Source organism: Pteronotus mesoamericanus, unplaced genomic scaffold (genome assembly GCF_021234165.1).
Source record: "Pteronotus mesoamericanus isolate MK-2021 breed Mesoamerican mustached bat unplaced genomic scaffold, CSHL_Meso_final scaffold_1186, whole genome shotgun sequence".
Taxonomy (NCBI): Eukaryota; Metazoa; Chordata; class Mammalia; order Chiroptera; family Mormoopidae; genus Pteronotus; species Pteronotus mesoamericanus.
Window position 1 is genome coordinate 2,973,177 of NW_026555302.1, and position 13,363 is coordinate 2,986,539.

At 39.0% G+C, this 13,363-nt stretch overlaps 1 protein-coding gene across 1 annotated transcript in view; it reads right to left on the bottom strand.

The window, feature by feature from the left end:
• The window catches only part of HMCN1 (hemicentin 1), a 392,649-nt gene that overhangs the window by 16,955 nt on the left and 362,331 nt on the right, over window positions 1–13,363 (bottom strand). The window contains exons 94-102 of the mRNA XM_054587651.1: window positions 12,478–12,627; window positions 12,042–12,179; window positions 10,908–11,029; window positions 9,586–9,823; window positions 6,678–6,740; window positions 5,563–5,682; window positions 4,529–4,663; window positions 1,174–1,287; window positions 607–732 (exon numbers count right to left, since the gene is read on the bottom strand). Coding sequence (XP_054443626.1) covers window positions 607–732; window positions 1,174–1,287; window positions 4,529–4,663; window positions 5,563–5,682; window positions 6,678–6,740; window positions 9,586–9,823; window positions 10,908–11,029; window positions 12,042–12,179; window positions 12,478–12,627 — 1,206 coding nt within the window. The remainder of the gene's footprint in view (window positions 1–606; window positions 733–1,173; window positions 1,288–4,528; window positions 4,664–5,562; window positions 5,683–6,677; window positions 6,741–9,585; window positions 9,824–10,907; window positions 11,030–12,041; window positions 12,180–12,477; window positions 12,628–13,363) is intronic.

Genomic DNA, 13,363 nt, shown 5'->3' on the forward strand with positions numbered 1-13,363 from the left:
GAAGTGGAGTGGCCAATTTATGCCAGCACATAAGTTGTAAGATTCTAAGTACATAAGAGCAACAACACTATATTTTTCATTTTTGTAAATCGTGCGGCTCATAGTTCTGCTAACTATGGCTGCCTGGTACAGAACAAGCATGTAAAGAATAAACTTAGGGGGAAATATAATTTACTTTATTTTCTGGTCATTGATTTGACATTTAACGAATATTTAGTTCTATAATAATCATGTTTTGAACGTTTAATAAATTCTACAAACAGTATTTTCTCAAGCCTCGTATGAAATTCTAAACATATATACCAAATTGCATGTCAGAAATAAAGAGACGCTATTAATGTATGTGGATGTTAAACTATATAAACCAAACTTGTTACTGATGGGAGCTCAAAATGGTCATGTCTCCATGGTGAGCCTCCGCTTCCTGCATAGCCATGACCCTGGAACCCCAGAGGTCATCCATGCTAAAAGTAGGGAATAAAAAAAACTGGAAAAATAAATATTTCCTTATTAGATTACATTTATTCTAATCATTAGTTTTAAAAATGATGCCTTACTTGGCTTGTGAATGGCACAAGGACCGCAGTCATTGAAACAGTCACTCACCAACACAGGTTCCGTTTTCCGCCTGGGTCGTTCCGTGTGGACACAGGTCAATGCACTTATAGCCCCCGCGCGTGTTCTCGCAATGCTGGTCCTGTCTGCACACATTCTGCCGACATTCGTTCACATCTTCGAAAAATAAAAAAATATATATGTTATTTAACTTTATATATGTATACATTATATACATGATGAGACAAAAGTAGGTTTATAGTTGTGAGTATGCAAAACAGTTTACACTTGTATCATTATTCATTAGATATTGTATTATTTTATTTTCCACACAAGCAAGCGTAAACCTACTTTTGCCTCACCTCGTATTAGCCTTCTGTGAAAAAAAACTGGTAAATAAAATGTAGGGCATGTTTAAAAAGTGGTTAGGTAATTAGAAAGTAAAACCTGTAAAGCCTAAGAATTGCTTCCATTTTGTTTTTGTATGGACTCTGTATATGCCACATGGTAGTTATTCCAACTCTACATCAGAGGCTCAGGGAACAGCCTGTGGACTAGATCAGGCATCATTCTTACTTACAAGGATGTTACGCTTTTGAATTCCAAGCCCCTTCTTACCCACGCATTTTCTGCCTTTGAGCTGATACCCAGGTTCACATCCACAGTGAAAGCTTCCTATGGCATTGAAACAGCGGTGGTGGCAGGGACTGGATTCTTGACATTCGTTAATATCTGTTAAAGAAAACGAAATTTTCATTCTATTCTGTTGGACAACTTGGGTCAATTTACCCCAGATGTTGAACATTTTAATCATATTTGGTAATTATCATGTCTCAGTTCTTCCCTAAAACTAATTCAATACAATTGCTCTCACATAATTTGTTGGACAACTGATCGACTTAATTGCTGGAGAGAGTATCCCTCTTCCATACTCCTCTAAAGGTAGACACTATCTAGTGACTCAGAACTGTATCGACACAACACACCTCAACTTTAAATGCTTTACCATATGGCTCCCACTCCTGTTTCCAGGAAGTTTCGGCCCTGGAATGTTGCTGACAACAGGAATATGAAGATAGGAAAAATAAATTAAAGCTAAGGTCTTCTGCAACCTATTTTGCAATTGACCTTTCATCCATATTTTTGCTGCTATTCGTCTGAGGCAGGTCTTTATCACCTTGTGCCTGATTGCAGCTACTTTGGCATTTCTCCTTGTCTGTTGTCATCGCTAAATCAGTCTTCCCAAACACCATCTGGGTCATAGTGTAATTAAAAAAAAAAAAAGGGCAAAATGAACTCCTAAAATTCCTGCATGCTGCCTGTTTGTTTTTGTACCTTCTCCGCTCTCCTTCCTTTCGGTCCCAAAGGAAGAGAGATCCCTTCTTTCATGTGAGAAAAGTCCCCTTGTTGGAGCTTTTGAGTCCTGTAGCCCACCTCCTCCTTCTTCATCAAGATGAGGGTTGTGGTCCATTGATAATTCCCTCTTCTTCTGTATTTTTAAAGGACTTCCTCCTTCTTGTCACCTTTCCCATAAACCTATGGACTGAATCAAATTTTTCCTAGCCTAACAAAACCTCTCTCTATACTCATTTCAGATTTCTTCACTTCTCTATCATCTATTCCAAACTCTTCAAAATAACAGTCACCATATTTAGTCCTCACCTTACCTTCCCCAGCTCGAGGCTGCCAGTGTTTTATTTTGTACTTGTCTTCTACTTGAGAACTTCTCATTTAATCTTTTAAAATCTGCACATTAATGTAAATACCCAAATGCGATGGTATACTTTAAAAAGATTTTCATACATTTTTTTTCTCTTTTGCCTGGCCTCCCTTATCCCTTTTTACTGCCTTGTCCACAAAAACCAATCTGTTTTAACAATATAGTATAAATAATAACATGTCTCTTCCATGTACACATATATATCTCTACCTAAATATAAAATTTCATTTTCTTTTTCTTTGCTATCGTTTGTTTTCTGGTCACATAATCCTGAAGCCAAATAGCTGAGCTCCATTTTACTCTTTAAAGTAGCTGCACAATGGTTCATTTTGTGGATGTACCACAATTAATTCATTTTTCCTATTATTATAGGCATTCAGTTTTTTTTAGCCACTGTTTCCGCCTCTACGAGACATCCTGATAGCAGCTTTACTCACAATTGCAAACACTTGGAAGCAACCAAGATGTCCTTCAGTAGGTGAACAGATAAATACTGTGGTACATTCATACAATGAAATATTATTAAGCACCAAAAAGAAATGAGTTGTCAACTCATGAAAAGACACGGAGGAAACTTACATGCATATTACTAAGCAAAAAAGCCAACAGTAAAAGTCTACATATTGTATAATTCCACCTGCATGACATTCTGGAAAAGGCAAAACTGTGGAGACGATAAAAAAAAAATCAGTGGTTTCTAGAGGTCCGGGGGAAGAACGGAGGACTAGGTGGGGCACAGGGTTTTTAGGGCAGGGAAACTACTCTGTGTGACACTATAATGGAGGATCCACATCATTATTCACTTGTCAAAACCCATGAAATGTACAACCCCAAGAGTAAATCCCAATGTAAACTTACGGACTTTGGGTGGTAATGATGTATCAGTGCAGGTTAATCCTTGGTTAAAAAAATGTACTGCTCTGGTGCAGGTCGCTGACACCAGGGAAGGCCACGCGGGAGTCGGGGCAGGCAGTATATGGGGACTATCTTTCCCTTTTACTCAGTTTTGCTGTGAACTTGAAACTGCTCTAAAAAAAAATAAAGTCTATAGGGTGGACTGATGAAGGTGTTTGCTGTGTATATAAAGTTACCTCATATACCACACACCATTATAAGTGTGCTCATTGTCACTTTATATTTCAATCATCCCCTATTTTTGTCTTTCTGAATATCAGATGTCCTATCTGTGTAACTGCACACCAAAAACAAGCCACGCAGCGCATTGCACTAACCGGACCCCTGCTTACAAGAGCGCGGGGAAGGCAGAGCTCGCCCAGCCAGGAGCCTCGTTGTCTCTTTCTCGCCTGTTTCCAAATCCACTGACCCGGGCTCAAGCTTTTAATATCAAGGGAAACTTTGCCTCCATTGACTCAAGGGAGTTAGCTCATGTGAGTGGCCTGGTGCAGTGCTTGGCAACAAGCGCCCTCTGCCCCCGCCGGGTCTCCGCATCTTTTCCTTACCAAGTAAAGTGCAACTGTGGTAACGCGGCAGCTCAGAGGAGGAAGGTCAGTCCAGGCTATGCTTGTTGCTTGGTAACGAGGGTTTACGGTCACCTTCTAAAGATGCGGGTTAGCCCGGAGTGGACGGTATTCCATTACGTAGACTTACCAACTTTGCTAAGTGCTTTTGAGATTGCTTAACATTTCAAGATTTTAAAAGATGCGAAGTTTAAGTTTGCAATGGAAATGCTGTATATCTTTTGCAGTGATAAAATCCACGTTGGGATTTTAAAGAAAAGATGTTGTGCTAATGCTGTGTGATATTTTAATGTCTCTTTTTGCCTGTTTTCTATTTTTGTACATTCATTATGGTGAATGTCAATGCATTGTAATTGCTTAGCCATTGGATAATAACATTTGTTAGAGGAGATTAGAAAATTTATTTGTGCAGTTCTGCAGAATTCATTTTCTACTTCTAATATTTGCTCAAGTTAAATAAAAATTATCAAGCCATTAAAAAATAAGGTCTATTAAAAAAGGCCTGCAATAAATATGCTCATAGTTGTATGCAATGGAGTTTTATAAAGTTAACTGTATTAGATTGTGCTGTATGAGCTCCTCTCTCAAGTATAACAAGCGAATGTTATCAAAACCATTGTGTCGCAAATGTTTGAAACAGCCATGGAATATTATTATGTCCAAAGACCTCACCAAGAAGCTCCATCCATAAAAGAGTTTACTTTAAATGATTCAAAAGGTAGGGGCTCTTAATACTTAGCATAATAAGATAAAGCAAAAGCCTCCATTTTTATACCTTGACAACTCAGCCCATCAGAGGTTCTTCGAAAGCCGATTCCACAGCGGACCACACAGCGATAGGAGCCAATGGTATTGTCACAGTCCTGACCAGTGTGGCAGTTGTGTCCACCCAAAGCACACTCATCAATATCTGCAAAAAAAGGGAGTTATTTAACCAATGTGAGTTGAAGAAACCAAGCTAAGAACCTGCTGTGAAATGGGTATAAGAAATAGCACTTAAAAATATATAAGAGCAAGAGTGCTAATTTTTTTTTTTTTTTTGGCTGAGTCATTTCAGGTGAATTAAATGGGTGACAAGCTCATGGCCACATAGCGTGGTATCTTCACAGACCGGCCTGACCATTATACCACTTATAAGTCAGGGGGCTTTAAGAATGTTACTTCTCCTTTCAGAGATCACAATTTGCTCATCTGTAAAATGAGAATAATAATATCTGCCTCTCAGTGTTGCTTTCAAGATTAAAGGAAATAATATACATAAGATGCTCAATGCGTATTGGGCACTTCGTACAAGTTATTCCTCTCCCTCTAATATCCCTGGCTCACTCTTCCTTGCATTTAGAAGGGGACCTCTTTGGGCATAGAGTGAGAAATCCTTCCCTCTTTTCATTATTTTTTTTAAATTATAAAACCAGATTCTTGCACAATTTTAACTTTAAAGCATACCTTGTGTCTGATAGAAAAATATTTTTTTTGTTCATGTTCCCAAAGTGCTATCAGGATTGTGCGGTTTCCTTAAATCCTTCCTAACCGCTTCCTGAGTCTCCTGATTGTAAAGCGGGTACGGCAGTAGTCCTGGTGCCTCTCCTGGCCGTGCCGTGGGGCGTGAGAGTGCCCCACAGGGAGGCAGTGTGTCGGCACTATTCGCACTTCCCTGCTTTCTCGCCCACGGAGGGTATGCTGCCTGTGGCCAAGGCGGGCAGAAAGAGTAGGAGAGAAGAGCCCTGGTCTATGACACTGTCCCTGGGTTGCGACTGCCACGCCCTTTGCTGAAACACGCCCACCGGACTTAGGTGTGTGAGTACAGACCTTGGCAAGTCCTCCCATCAGCGGCTATGGTGAGGCCCTTCGGACAGGAGCAGTAGTAGGCCCCCACGGCATTGTGGCAGGCGTGGGAGCAGGGTTTCCCGGTTGCACACTCGTCTTCGTCTGACAGAAGCAACAAAAGGCCCCGTTAGTACATACACCCCCCACTTTCTGGGAGTTATTAAAGTAGGTGTTTAAAGAGGCCATTGAATTGAGTCACACGTAGCAGAAAATGTTCAAAGTGCCACAAAATGGAAATGTTGAATAAACATGAATTCTGGGTCCTCAAATTATCTTTGATAGTGAATAGAGGTTTAGATCAATTCTAAAACAATGATGATAATAACTAAGATAAAATATCCATTTACCAGCTCTAATCCCCTCTTGCCTACCTGTACTCATCAATAAAGACGTTCTTAGGAGACAAGTATTTTAATTACTATCTTCATTTGCATGACAAAACTGAGGAGCAAAGGAGTTCAGTAAATTGCCCAAGGTTACACAGATCATTATTGGTAGACCTGGAATTTGAACCTGGGCAGTGTTATTTCTAAAAACCACCTTTTACCGGTGTACTGCATTGCATGGCCTACCAGTGGAAGACAGGCATGGTGTATGCAGACTTGAGCTCCCTGAGCCATTGACTCAGCTGTTTCCTTATCTGTGACTCTTGTGTGGGTGCTTGGATGAGACAAGGCTGGTTTAGTCATTAGTCTTTGGGCCCCAGCCCTCTCCTATCCTACGACTGAGTGAGTCTAGGGCTGGGCGCCTTAGAGCTGAATTACTGCTGTTTCATATGCATGGCAATCAAGTGGCCACACAGAGTCCAGTGTTTTGTCCCTGTGGTTGCGCCACCTCTGTACTTCGCTATGACCCCTGACAGCATGGGCTTTGTATCTAAAATTGAAATGCAGCTCTGCTGCTTGAAGCTGAGTGATCTTAGGCAATCTATTTAACTTCTTCATGTCTTGATTTCTTCAGCTATATAAAGGGACATTCAGAGATGATTGTGATGATTCAATTTCCAGCAAAATGGCAATAGGTGTCCATTGAATGGTATCCATTATTAACTATTTCAGTATAAATAAAAATGCATTATTTATTCCTTAATTCCTTACCAGCACAAAAGGGTCCGACTGAGTCTAAGGCAAACCCAGAGGGGCACTGGTTGCTGCGATCTCCTACCACAGAGAGAAAAGCAAAATTAACTGGCTGGGTGGAATGCTAGCCCCTTGTTTCCAGTACAATCTTCCCTGGGGAGGTATGCCAACGATGGAACGCATAGATCTCAAATGCAGCAGGTGAAAACAAACACGAATGGAAAGTCTTTCCTGTTTCAACCAATATAAAGATTTTCTCATAGTCACTGTAGGAGGAGCGACGCAGATGGGGATCACAATGTGCTTTTCAATTATTATCATGTTGTGGACAACCTCCCTCGTCCATTGTTCACAGTTACACTGTCAAGACATAGAGCCATGACTGGTACACAGTAGGCGCTCAACAGATATTTTTAATGAATAAATAAGCTAAACATTCCTTTAAAATTGTTTTAATGACTGCTTAAGAGTTTATCATACAGCTGTGCCATCATTTACACATTTGCCTCTTACTTCCAGGACACTTCCTGCTGGCCGCTTCAGTGATTTTCTCAGGGCAGACTCTTAGGAAGCGCTAACTGAAAAGGGAGGAGACTGGAAAGGCTGCGGACACAGACCGCTTTCCAGGAAAGCTAGTCACACCTTTGCCTGCAGCGTAAGGTGCGGGGCGGGGCGGCGGGCGGGGGGTTCATTCCTTATACCTCTCCAATATACAGTGCATCACACTTACTAATCTCTGAACAATAATTGAAAAATAGTACCTCCTTGTTTCAGTGTGCATTTCTTTGCTTATTGATGAAGTTAAATGATTTTTCACATTCATTTTTTCATTATTGTCTCTTCCTTCATGTATTTCCTGTCCTTAGCCTTTATGTATTTTTCTATTGGGGTGTTTACCTTTTTTAAAAGCCTATATATATTAAGGTTAATCATAATTGTCCATAATATGGAATGTACATAGTTTTTCTTGGTGTATATTTTTTTCTGCTCAATTTTGTTTTTTCTTCCCATGAAGAACTTTTAAAAAATTTACATGTAGTTAAATTAATTTATCTTTCCCTTTATTGTCTCTGACCTCTTTTTTACTTGCAAAAATTAAACATGTTTTAAAGTTATGTTTAAAAATCCATTTGATTTTAAAGATAAATTAAAAAATTATATTGATCTATATTGTGAGTTGTCTTGACCAGTAGTTTCCAAATGCCAATGTGCAGACCAGATACATTAGAATCACTTAGGGGTTGTTAAAAATACAAACTCCCAGGCTCTACTTTAGTCTAAATACACCAAAATCTTTGGTTTTATAAACCTGAACTTTCAGCAGACTCTCTAGGTGACTCTAATTACACTGTAACCGTAACTGTAGAAGCAACAGAGAAAGAGCCTTCTGGTTAAGCAACCAAGAATGCAAGCTTGCCCCCTGGTGGTCACTTAAAAAGAAACTGCGGGTACACACTTGATTCTCAGGAAAATGTCAACAAGCAGATGGGCACACACATATCAGATGTAATTCATACAATCACAGTATCTAAGTAAAGTGCTCTAAATGTCCTGTAGAAGGACCCAAACTCCCCAACAACACCTCTAGAGGTACCACAAAGACCTTCAAACCATTTCAGGTTTAAAGGATTTACACAACTGGGTAGAAACTGTACATGACTTTCCAAAAATCATCTTAAGTCCTCTAGTCCCAGATGGCATAAATGGATTTTTAATCAAAGTCTTATTCCAAGTTATCTTTTTTAATTATATGGAGTACCAGAAAAAGTAGAAACAGAGATTAGATATGAAAAGGAGGCAATATTGGGAAGAGAAAACATAACTCTTCATTCCAGTGGCTCCTTTCCAGTGACCTGGTCATGCACAACAACAGTAAATGGAGTGTGGGTGGTAACGCGTGCATTGCGGGGGGGGGGGGGGCGGTGTGTGTGGGGCGATGGACTCCACCGCCTTGGAGTCTTCCTGAATCTATAACTATCTCAAAAATATGCACACAACGTCCCAGATGTCCTAGATTACAAAGATCTCAAATTTAATGAAGCACTTACAACTGAAGAAAATAGTCACACGCACAACTGATGAAAACAAGACTAAGTGGTAAAAATAAAATGCTAATGCATTTACTGAACATGACCAAACAAAATGATGCTGTTTAAAATTTACTTGGATCTATTTTATGACATCCAGCGCAGAGCAAAACATATACATTCACAAGGCCAATGTGAACCATTATTAAGTGTACTCCTGGGAACGTAAAGTTCAAAGTTAAAGTCAAACAGTATCAACACAACTACATGCAAGTATCTCCGACCACCAAAACCCCATGGACTATGGAATGTTAATTGTTATGCCTGAAAAGTAAGTCCCAGGGTACAGCCAAATCAAAAAACCACATATCACAGGGAGACTGCTGAGACCAAGGGTTGTAGAACTGTGCTTGGAAAATGAAAAGCAGTTCAAAAATTATAACTTCGAGGAACAAGAAATGACAGTTGGAATCCTGATTACTCTTGTACTGCTTTTAAAATATGGAAACTTTTTTGGACCAGTTTAGATTAAGATATACCTTGACATTTTATTTCAGGAATTTAAAAAAATTCCTTGACAAAATGTAAAATTCAGAACAAGAACAAATGGATTTTACTACCTAATGAAAAATCATTCTGAAAGAGTATGCATTTTTAAACATCTCTGTGTGTATAGAATAGAATAACAACCCCATCATGTTATATGAAGAAGCATATTAGTGAAACAAATGTATTAAACTCCCCTTGGACTGGCTTTATCACCACAAAACATAGACAACACACAAACAAGCCTAATGTCATCGTGTTTGGTTTATGCCTTAATATCCTTATTTTGAAGGGCATCAATGCAATTGTTTTACCCTTCTAGAAAGATTTGGACTTGCTTTGAACTAAATTACCTTTGGAAATTGAAGCATGAATTTTGAAACCCAGTGTCTCCTCTAACTGGTTGTAGTCAGATTCCACAGAGGATGCACGAAGTGTTTCCACCAAGAAAGGCATTCTTCCCTGTGCCTGATCATAGAAAATGGTGTGGTTCCATGTGTACGGGACGCCGATGCCGTCGATGGTGAACAGTCGGGTTGAGTAGGCGTACAGCTGTCCCGGACCCGTTTGAATGTAGTCCTCTGTGTAGTCCTATGGAGGACAATATGGATCTGAGGGTTAGCATGGCTCATCTTACTTTTTTTTTTTTTCCTGAGAGTAGTATAAGATGTAGACCAAGGAAAGAAAAGGGCTTAGAGGCTAAGCATTTTTAGTTCTAAATAGAATTGTGATTTTACAGTAGTGTTCAGGAGATAAAATTAGAACCTTTTCATTATTAAGCTCATTTAATAATTTTACTGTTATAAATTATCGGTTTATAAGGGACTCAAAGTTGTAGGTCAAAAGAAAAGATTGTTTATTCTTTATTTTCAGAAACTTTTATGGATGATATACAGGAACTTTTATATTAAGAGTTACTATTCTCTTTGTAGAAAGTTAAACAAATGGCTTAAATCAACATACCAGTGATCATGGTCCTGATAAGCAGAGTAATAAACCACTAAGAGTTTGGAAAGACTTGTCCATAAAGATTTTTTGAAATTAAATTTATTGGGGTACCATTGGTTAATAACATTATATAATTTTCAGGCGAATAAGATTATGATTTGACATCTGTGTACTCTGTTGTGTATTGCTCACTCAAAATCTAGTCTCCATCAAAGGGGGACCATACATCTGGTCCCCTTTATATACTTCATCCTCCCTGCTACCTTCCCCTCTGGTAATCACCATTCTGTTGTCTGCGTCTATGAGTTTGCTTTTGTTTATTTTGTCTGTTACTTTTTGTTTCATATTTTACATATAAGTGAAATCATATGGTTTTTGTCCTTTTCCGTTGACTTATTTTACTTAGCTTCATACTGTCGAGATTCATCCATGTTGTAATCTATCTATATCTATCTATCTATCTATCTATCTATCTATCAATCAGTCATCTATCTCACATCATCTTTATCCATTCACCTGCCATGGACACTTAGCCTGTTTCCATGTGTTGGCGATGGTAAACAAAGACCAGGCAACCATTTCTAACCTCAGTGGTTTAGACATTTACTCCCCAAAGCAAACAAGAGAAACTACCCAAGTTCTCTTTGCTCTTCCTATGGATCTCTGACTCCCACTCTTACCATTACTCCAATAAACAGTGAAGGCCACTTATCTTGACAGTTTATACCTTTATAGCGACCTCAGCAGGTGACTGGAGCTGCAGGACGTAGCCGCTCACAACTATATCTAGCAGCAAAGCACCATCGGAATCCAGGCCCCGAGCGATGTGAGTCATCCGCAAGATTTCTCCTGGGAATTACAATGCGTTCATTTTAACAGCAAAAACTATATGGCCTGTGTAAATGCAGAAGTGATTTACCTTATGTTCCCATTCAGCTATGTTATTTTACTTAACGCTTGAATAAACACAGACAATAGGAGAATTGAATTAGCACTTGGTTTCCCAATTAAAGTTAGGCTTATTGAATTAGGTTTCTTCTAAAATCTCTTTTTATGTGGCAGAAATGTAGGATATGATTATGTGAAGGATCCCAACACTTTAAAGTCAAAAGCAATTACCCAGACAGCTCTACAAAGAAGGGTTGCTAGTGAGAAGGGGCAGACAGCTTAGGCAGCTTTACCAGGCGAACAGGCAATAGCTACAAGCCTGTCCATGGAGCTTCGCTCTTTCCGATGTTTCAACCAGGAGCAAAGGGGCGTCTTAGTGAGTGGATGGTCAAGACACACCCACTTGTGGGATGATAAAAGCTATGCCCTCCTTCAGTCTTTCTTCCTTAAAAATCGCTGCCATTTGACCACCTTTGATGAGGCTCGAAGTGGACTTGCATGTACTTGGCAAGAGCCATGAACAGCTAATACATATTCATTAGCACTAAGGATAAAAGCAAAAAGCATTTAGATTTGCTTGTTTTTATTTCCCTGTCAGGTATTCTCATTGACTGTTAGGTTCACAGTCAAGAGCCTTTGATTGATAGCAATGACTCATTCTCCTATTCTGTGTGGCTTTTAAAACGTTTTCTAAGGATTGAAGGAGAAAAGATACGTAAAATACATTTAAAAAAAATTTGGAGGTATAAAAATCACTATACTGTTTGAAAACACATGGTCTCTTAGAGACCCATGTCAGTAAAAATTTACAGGGAAATGAAAAATTGCTTTTATATCATTTATGATAAGATTGCTTCAAAAAACCTTGAAATTATTCTCTGTGGGAACATATAATGTATTTTTCTTAACCACCAACTTTTAAAGCCATCATATTTTTTATAGCAATAGAATATTAAGTTCAGCTGGCTCTAACCAGTTGCGAATTCCACTTGAGTTTCCCTCTTGAAGACCGCGTTGGTGAGGGTGAAGCCGTTCACCGCTTCTCCAATTTCCTTTGCTGTTGTCCAATAAATGGGATTTAAAATAGAAACGATCTTTCTCATTGCTGGACCTAAAAAAAGAAGGATAAATAAGGGGACAAAGCAAAGCATTGACAGTTCACTGTTATTATTGTCTTCATAGTATGTTAGTCATAAGGATGAATCCTAAATAATCTTGAATGGCAATAAAACAAATACAGTATTTCATGTGCCTTTAAGAGCTGACCACTGGGGCAGAAAGAACTATTGTTCTGACCATTTAGTAGGAACATCCTCCAGAAATTTTCAATGAAAATAACGAAATGAAGACTAATACATAAATTTTTAGAAAGAGGCTTATTAATTCCTTTTATAAGCAAATGAACTTACCAAGACTGCGAGGCACATTGGTAATTTTGGCATGTACTATTCTAGTATCAGACGTAGGGCTATCTGTTACTGTGGCGTTAAGGAAAGCAATTCCAAACTCAACATCATTAATATTTCCAATAACACTTCCTCTGGCTCGCTGGGGACCACCTATTGGGAGAAGGAAAAACATTCCTGGATAAGGAAATAATTTCATCAACACTACACGGAGGGAAAAAAAGGCCCATGTTCAAAGATGCTACAAATCTCTCAAACCTCTGAAAAGATCATATGACATCTGAATTTAAGAGTGTCATAAATAAGCTTGCAAAACATTCTACTCTCATGTAACACTCATCAACCCCCATAAATCTAGGACCCTTCCAATCTGTGCACATCATAACTGCATTTCACAGCCCAAAGAATACAATCAGCACCCAGTCCCAAAGCCAAAATAAAGTAGGTGTTTGTTGATGGCGATGAAATGATGATAATGAGTTTATTGAGCATATCGTGCACTTTGGTAAGCACTTAACATGTACTAACTCTTTTAATCCTATCAAAGAGCCTGTAAGGTCATTTAAGTAGCTGCAGTCTGCAGACTCGGTAAATAAAGTCCAGAGAAATCATCAGTACAGCCAGGAGGTGGTGGGATGAGGATTGAACGCAGATGTGATTGGCATCGAAACCCATGCTCTTTTATCTGTTTGCCTCCTTCACGAGAACAGAGAGGGACAGGAGGGATCACCAGCAATACAGCTACTAAGCCTTGTGACAGGCCACTGTTAACATAAATGTGGCCTATCTGGGAGGTATTTATTGTTTAGTCGGATTTCAGATCTTGGGTTTATCAAGTTCTTCATGTTCCATATATATTTGAAAATGCTTACCCTGTGAAAAATTTGAA